We start from the raw sequence: 8363 nt of genomic DNA, 5'->3' as shown, positions 1-8363 counted from the left end.
TTTGTCTTAAAATTTTTAAGGCAATACCTGTAGGTATCTGCCATTTTCGCAGGACAATTAAACGGTGATCTTTGAGAGAGATGAGATAAGGACAGAGAACATTTTCATAAACAAAAATGGAAAGTGAGAGAGAAGTACCTATTCCTACGAATATCCATTACTATCTTTAGTTGGAACTTAACTCCATGCTTAATATCTTAGTTCCCTCTTAATATATCTATCTTCATCCATATGTAACTTTTATTCTAAAAATTAAATCTCTCCTAACTCGTTATTGAAAAATTCGGATGTTGCATATTTATCAAGAAACTAACAAGAATACAAGATAGCAGATGGTCTTATAAAAAAGTATCGATAAAAAGATAGCCTTGCAAAATCAAATAAGAGACATATTTTAAATTGGGGCTTCATGTTTATTTTAACAGTTTTGCTAGTTAATCAATAAAGGGTGTAATCAAGTAACTACAGTTAACTAGTAACTTTTTTTTGTTGAATTTTTTTTGGAGAGGATGTAAATTCAAATTATCACGAGAAATATTTAAAATTAAATAAAAAGAAGCATTCAAAAATTAAAAAAATATCTAAAACTAAATAAAAATAAGTTTCCAAAATTATTGTAAAAAAATTCAAAATCTAATAAAAAAATATTCAAAATCTAAGAAAAAAAGATATCTAAATCATTTTAAAAAATCTAAAATCTAACAAACGAGACATAAAAAAATATTAAAAAAATCTAAAAAAAAAACTAAAACTATTAAAAAATAATACAAAATTTAAAAAGAAGGCATATAAAAACATCTAAAATATATAAAAAAACACCTTCGAAATTTAAAAGAAAAAAACACTGAAATAAGTAAAAAAATCATCTAAAACCTAGAAGAAGAAGAAAGTCACTGTAAAAAGAATATCTAAAACTTAATAAAAAAAATATCCAAAGTTTAACAAAAATAAGATATCTAAAATTAATTTTAAAAAATCTAAAATCTAAAATCTAACAAAAACGAAAAGTTTAAAATTATTGAAAAAATTCAAAAACTGAAAAAAATATCTAAAATTATTAAAAAATAAAATACAAAATCTCAAAAGAAGAAATATCTAAATGACAAAAAAAATCGAAATTTAAGAAAAAAAACATTCAAAATTAGTAGAAGAAGAAGGAGCGCATCATCGTTGGAGGGGGAGCGAATGGCGTCGGCGTTGTTGGAGGAAAGAAGGGAGACACTGGATGTGAAAAGCGTCGTTGTCATTGGAGTTGAAAATGGAGCCGTCATCCTTGGAGAAGATAATGGAGAGCTTTTTTTTAAGAGCAATGCTAGGAGCTAGCAATTTTTGTGATTTGTAGTTAGCAAATAGCCATCAATGATAATTTAATGGTGTGAGATTGGTGTGAGATTTCATTCAATGACTCACATTTCTTTACTGGTTACATGCTAGCCAAAATTCAATAAAACTGTTGTCTCTAGACTTTTCTTTTTTTTAAATAAGACTTTTACTAGTTTACTGCGCTCCTAATTGAATACCTATACTTGATCTTATTTTAAATTTGCTTAATAATAATTCAAGAAGAGTTTCTTTTTAGCGCTAATAATTTTCTTCATTATCGGGCCTCTGGTCCCATTTAACTACAGAAAACTTATTCAAAAATAAAGATACCCCATCAATTGTGTAAAAATAAAACAAAATAAATGAATACTGTTACGGATCCGGCCCACGGATCCCGGACCCGTGACCGAACCTAAACCCGGCTTACCGGGTCAACCCACTTCGTCTCTCTAGAAGGCCCCGAATCGGCCCTCTAGAGCTCCTAACTAACATTTGAATTCAAACGCCCCTCTTATCTTAGCCAGATAAGATAAAGATAAGATAACCACCATCACCTATAAATAGAGGACCCAGGTCCCTCCAGGTATTCATTCATTCCTCATACCTCACACCTCCTAGATCTATTCTGACTTGGGCGTCGGAGTGTCTTTGCAGGTACCTCCCCTCCGCTCCATCTGGATAAACCAACAACCGATTCGACCCGCAGGCCCCCGATCCTCCTCCTAGATCGTATCAGAAGCATTCTGTACATTGGCGCCGTCTGTGGGGACCTGCAATAGCCGAAACGGATGGAGGGTATCTTGGACGAAAATCCATCAAGCCAAGACAACTCCCGACCACGTCATCCGACCCCAGAACAACAGGAGGTCAGGAACCCAGCCCGGATGGCCAGCACCATCCACCGCTCAAACGAACACATGATCACAGACCCTCAACATCCCGAAAAAACAAGGGACAAAGCGACACAGATCATTCAAGATCTCTGCCTCCGAGTCCAGGAACTTGAAGGTAAACTAACCGACAAAGGAAAATACGCCAACGAACACGGAAGCCAGGCAACGTCCAGACCACAATCCTACCGCGGAAGGTCGCCAACTCGGTATCATGATAGAAGAGATGATCATAGCACCTCGCGCAACCACCGACACGAGAAATCGCCAGAACGGCGACACAGCAAAAAACACCACCGCAGCGCATCCCACGATCTGAATCGTCAGCACGATTCGGACGAAGACCCGAGACACCGGCACACCAAGCGCACAAGAAACGACCACATCATAATGGGAGCCACGCCCTTCACGGAGAGAATCCTAAGAGCGAAACTCCCCAAAGGCTTCGACAAACCCACCGACATGAAATACGACGGAACTAAAGACCCTCAAGAGCACCTAACGGCCTTCGAGGCCAGAATGAACTTAGAAGGAGCATCCGACGCAGTCCGATGCAGAGCCTTCCCAGTAACCCTTGCCGGCCCAGCGATCAAATGGTTCAACGCCCTCCCGAACAGATCCATAACTAGCTTCCACGACATCACAAGAAAATTCATGGCCCAGTTCACAACCCGAATCACCAAGGCCAAACACCCCATCAGCCTGTTAGGGGTCACACAAAGGCAAGAAGAATCCACGAGAAAATACCTCGACCGCTTCAACGACGAATGCCTGACGGTCGACGGACTCACGGACTCCGTTGCCAGCCTCTGCCTAACTAACGGACTCATGAATGAAGACTTTCGCAAACATCTCACCACCAAACCAGTGTGGACCATGCACGAAATCCAGAACGTCGCCAAAGATTACATCAACGACGAGGAAGTCAGCCAGGTCGTCGCTGCCAACAAGCGGCAGCACGTCGCCACCCAACACGGCAACCCGACTCTCCGTCATAACGCACCACCCAAAGAGAACCAACGAGACCACCTTAAACCGACCCACCGACCACCAAGAATAGGAAAATTCTCCAACTACACTCCCCTAACAGCACCAATTACTGAGGTATACCACCAAATAGCAGATCGAGGCATCATCCCCAGAGCCCGACCACTCAAGGAAAGGACAGGAGGAAACAAAACCCTCTACTGCGACTATCACCGCGGATACGGCCACAAAACACAAGATTGCTACGATCTTAAAGACGCTCTTGAGCAGGCCATACGAGACGGCAAACTCCCCGAGTTCGTCAAAATCATCAGAGAACCAAGGCGTGCCGACAGGGACAAATCACCAGAAAGAGAAGGACGCAACCCAAGAACCCAAAAACCACCCAGGGAAAATACCGAAGAAGATCCGACTATCATAGTAAACGTCATCACGGGCAAGGACGTGCCAAATAAGTCAAAACTAACAATGAAAAAAGACCTCAAGATAATGGCCGTCAAAAACCACGACCCAGTCACCTTTGCCGACAGCACGATAACCTTCCTACCCGAGGACTGCCAGAACGGCACCTCGGCCGGAGATGCCCCCTTCGTCATATCAGCCCGAATCGGAACAGGACTAGTAAGAAGAATACTCGTGGACACGGGTGCCGACTCCAACATCCTCTTCCGAGGAGCTTTCGAAAAACTCGGGCTCCGCAACGACAACCTCCAAACGCATCGTCACGGCGTCACAGGTCTCGGAGATAACTTCCTCAAACCAGACGGCTCGGTTACTCTCCCCATCACCATAGGAACAAGCAACCAGAGAAAGACGATCCTATCCGAATTCGTCGTCCTAAAAGACTCCACAGCCTATAACGTCATTCTCGGGAGAAAAACAATCAACGACTTCTCGGCAGTCATCTTCACCAAATACCTTCTCATGAAATTCAAAGCCGAAGACGGCACCATTGGAACTATTCACGGAGACCGAGAAATTGCAGCCGAATGCGACAACAATAGCTTAGCCCTAAGGAAAAAATCCCAAGACGCGGCCGGAGTATTCCTTGCCGACCTAGACGCACGGCTTGACGGCCAACCTAGACCGGAACCAGAAGGGGACATGGAAAAACTACAAATAGGACCAACCAAAGATGAATACACGTTCATCAACAGAAACCTCCCACACGACCTCAAAGAAGAACTCTCGCAACTTCTGAAACAAAACAGAGACCTATTCGCATTCACACCAGCTGATATGCCGGGAATAAGCCCCGACCTGATGTCTCACCACCTGGCAGTAGACCCCCTAGCCAAACCCGTGGCGCAAAGAAGACGGAAGATGTCACCAGACCGAGCCGCCGAGGTCCAAAAACAAGTAAAAGCCCTACTCGAAGCCAACTTCATCCGAGAACTCCCCTACACGACCTGGCTAGCCAACGTCGTACTAGTTAAAAAGTCTAACGGGAAGTGGCGAATGTGCGTTGATTACACAGATCTCAACAAAGCATGCCCAAAAGACGCCTTCCCCCTACCAAACATCGACGGACTAGTAGATGCAGCATCCGGACACCGGTACCTCAGCTTCATGGACGCATATTCCAGCTATAACCAGATCCCGATGCACCGACCAGACGAAGAAAAGACAGCATTCATCACCCCAGACGGAACCTACTGCTATAAAATAATGCCCTTCGGCTTGAAAAACGCCGGAGCCACCTACCAGCGACTAGTTAACAAGATATTTCGCAACTTAACCGGAAACAAGATAGAAGTCTACATCGATGATATGCTCGCCAAAACGGAATCCGGTGAGCAACTAACCGACGATCTAAAAGTCATAATGAACACCTTACGAAAGCACCAAATGAGACTCAACCCAACAAAATGCGCTTTCGGAATGGAAGCAGGAAAATTCTTCGGATTCATGATCACACAACGCGGAGTTGAGGCAAACCCGGAAAAATGCCGTGCCGTCCTCGAGATGACAAGTCCCAAGAACCTCAAAGATATCCAAAAGCTCACCGGCCGACTAACCGCACTATCCCGGTTCCTCAGAGCTTCGGCACAAAAGGCAATCCCTTTTTTCAAACTTATGAAAAAAGGGATTCCATTCAAATGGGAGAAGGAATGCGAAGAAGCTTTCCAACACTTCAAAAAGGTCCTAACAGAACCTCCAACCCTCGCAAAACCTCAAACAGGGGAAACACTATACTTGTACCTCTCCATAACGGAAGAAACAATCGCAGCAGCACTCGTCCGGGAAAACGAGAAAAAGGAACAAAAGCCCATATACTTCATAAGCAAGGTGCTACAAGACACGGAAGCCCGTTATTCACGACTAGAAAAACTGGCTTTCGCACTCCTCTCGGCATCCCGACGACTACGACAATACTTCCAGGCCCACCCCATAACGGTCCGAACCGACCAAACGGTCAAACAAGTATTACAAAAACCCGACCTAGCAGGGAGAATGCTAGCATGGTCCATCGAGTTATCCCAATTCCAGATCAGGTTCGAGCCCCGAAACGCCATCAAAGCACAAGCCTTAACCGACTTCATCGCCGAAATGACTCCGACCAAGCGGACACCCGAACCATGGAAACTGCACGTCGATGGCTCATCGAACTCCACTCACGGAGGCGCCGGAATCATACTCGAAAACCAAAATGGGATCACAATTGAACAATCAATAAGATACGACTTTCCAGTATCAAATAACCAAGCAGAATACGAGGCCCTTTTGGCAGGCCTAAACCTAGCTCGGGAAGTCGGCGCCAAGGTACTCGAAGTTAACACCGATTCCCAGGTGGTATGCTCCCAAATCAACGGGAGCTACCAAACCCGGGACCCCCTGCTCCAACAATACCTCAAAAAAGTAAGTGAAACCAAAGAAGGATTCGAAAACGTCTCCATACATCACGTCCCCAGGGAGCGAAACGCCAGGGCGGATCTACTTTCCAAGCTGGCCAGCACGAAGTCAGGACACGGCAACAGATCGCTAATCCAGGAGGTCGTTAAGTCGCCTTCCGTATCGACGGAAATCAACGCACACCTAACATCCTCAAATCGGGAATCTTGGACATACCCGATCTTGCAATATCTCCGCGACGGAATCCTACCACCAGATCCGAAAGAAGAGAGGAAAATAAAAAGAGAAGCCGCTAACTACACCATCATAGCAGGACAGCTATACAAACGCGGATTCTCGCAGCCCCTACTTAAATGTGTAGAACCCGAGGACACGGAATACATACTCCACGAGATCCACGAAGGCTGTTGCGGTCACCACATCGGAGGAAAAACGCTAGCCCAAAAAATCATCAGGGCCGGCTATTTCTGGCCCACAATCATTCGAGACTCCATACAACTCACAAAAAGCTGCGACAAATGCCAAAAGCATGCCAATATCCACCAAGCCGCCCCACACCAACTTAGCGTTATATCGGCTGAACGGCCATTCGGCAGTTGGGGAATCGACCTCGTCGGGCCCTTCCCCACGGCACCCGGCCAACTTAGATATCTCATCGTCGCCATAGATTACTACACCAAATGGATTGAAGCCGAACCCCTGGCCTCCATCACGGCAACCCAATGCCGGAAATTCGTCTGGCGACAGATCATTACCCGGTTCGGAATTCCCGAAGTCATCATCTCCGACAACGGAACCCAATTCACAGACAAAAAATTCAGAGAACTCTTAGAAGGATTGCACGTGTCCCATCGCTTCAGCTCGGTAGAACATCCCCAAACAAACGGACAGGTGGAATCCGCCAACAAAGTTATCATCAAAGGACTTAAGAAACGACTCGACGAAGCCAAGGGATTATGGGCAGACGAGTTGGGATCAGTCCTATGGTCATACCGAACAACACCCCAAACGAGCACGGGAGAAACGCCCTTCCGACTAACATACGGCGTAGAAGCTGTCATCCCAGTAGAAATCGGGGACCCCAGCCCCAGAAAAACGGTTGGAGGTAACGACGAAGAAGCAGAACGAGACCTCATAGACGAAGCAAGAAGCATAGCCCACGTCAAAGAATTAGCACTCAAACAAAGGATCAGCCTAAGGTATAATCACGGCGTCATCCGACGAGAATTCGCGGACAACGACCTCGTCCTACGACGAAACGATATCGGCCTCCCGACCCCAGGAGAAGGAAAGCTCGCACCCAACTGGGAAGGACCATACAGAGTCAAGGCTGTAATCGGAAAAGGAGCATATAAACTCGAACGACTAGACGGCAGCGAAATACCGAGAACTTGGAACGCAGCCAACCTGCGAAGATACTACACTTAAACAAATCACTCTTTATTTTTTCTTTTCTTCCTTTCTCCTAATCACCCTTTAGTTTCTTTTATTTTTTATTGTCTCCTAGAACCTCGGGTTCTTTCCCTCACGAAGGGTTTTAACGAGGCCCAAACTATTCAAATAAAATTTTACAAGTTACTTTCACTTCATCCCCATTACAAGACACTACTATTTCTCAAAACATGGAACGAAGACACGGCCATCGCTGGAGGACTGATCACCCTTCAGGCCGAACGCACGGATATCCAAAAAACCGACCAAACGAACGGTTACGTTAAAACAAACAAAAAGCCCGAACGGCCAAATAAACACCACAAACGGATCATGCAAAAGGCCCGGACGGCCGAAAAAACTATTAAACGATCCCCAAAAGTCACGGCCCTTGGCCATACAAAAATATTCAAGAAACTAACAGTTCAAAAATAAAATACAAGAGGAAACTACTCAAATATCTACAATCCGCCCATCACGGACGGTCTTGAATGCTCCCGTCACAGACACATCCACACCAGGGGCCAATACCAGAAACTGCGCCTTCATCGTCTCCTCGGTAGCAGCAACGGCATCCCCAGCATCAGCCAACAAAGCCGCCTTCTCCTTCTTCAGAGCCTCGACCTCAGCTTTCAAAGTTTCCGACTCCGCGAGAAGCAAGGCAGCTTGAGAGCTTGCATCTGAGGAACGCTTCCGCTCTTCAGCCAGTTGAGAAAGAAGCGAAGTCTCAACACCGGCAAGTCGGAGAATCTCCGCCCCGGCATCCTCGGAAGACTTCGCCGCTTTCTCCTTCGCAGTAATAGCAACCTTAAGCTCCTCCTTCAATTTGGTCACATCAGCCTGAGCTTGCCGAAGCTTCTTCTCCAACAAACCCGCTTG

At 45.4% G+C, this 8363-nt stretch overlaps 1 protein-coding gene across 1 annotated transcript; it reads left to right on the top strand.

Annotated features, from left to right (window-relative positions):
* Window positions 1-2111: 2111 nt before the first annotated feature.
* On the top strand, window positions 2112-7481 carry LOC130934428 (uncharacterized). Its single transcript, XM_057864002.1, has 2 exons — window positions 2112-4660; window positions 4787-7481. The coding sequence occupies exons 1-2, from the start codon at window positions 2112-2114 to the stop codon at window positions 7479-7481; spliced, it is 5244 nt and encodes a 1747-aa protein (XP_057719985.1).
* The last annotated feature ends 882 nt before the right edge of the window (window positions 7482-8363 follow it).

Source organism: Arachis stenosperma, chromosome 6, assembly GCF_014773155.1.
Source record: "Arachis stenosperma cultivar V10309 chromosome 6, arast.V10309.gnm1.PFL2, whole genome shotgun sequence".
NCBI classification, from domain to species: Eukaryota; Viridiplantae; Streptophyta; class Magnoliopsida; order Fabales; family Fabaceae; genus Arachis; species Arachis stenosperma.
Note: the sequence above shows the minus strand (reverse complement) of the source record. Positions and strands in the feature narration are given on the sequence as shown.

Bases quoted from the DNA above. Each gene is read 5' to 3' on its own strand.
- LOC130934428 (XM_057864002.1), top strand. From the start codon at position 2,112: ATGGAGGGTATCTTGGACGAAAATCCATCAAGCCAAGACAACTCCCGA. The intron at 4,661-4,786 runs GTGCGTTGATTA...CGCATATTCCAG, and splicing joins TCTAACGGGAAGTGGCGAAT to CTATAACCAGATCCCGATGC.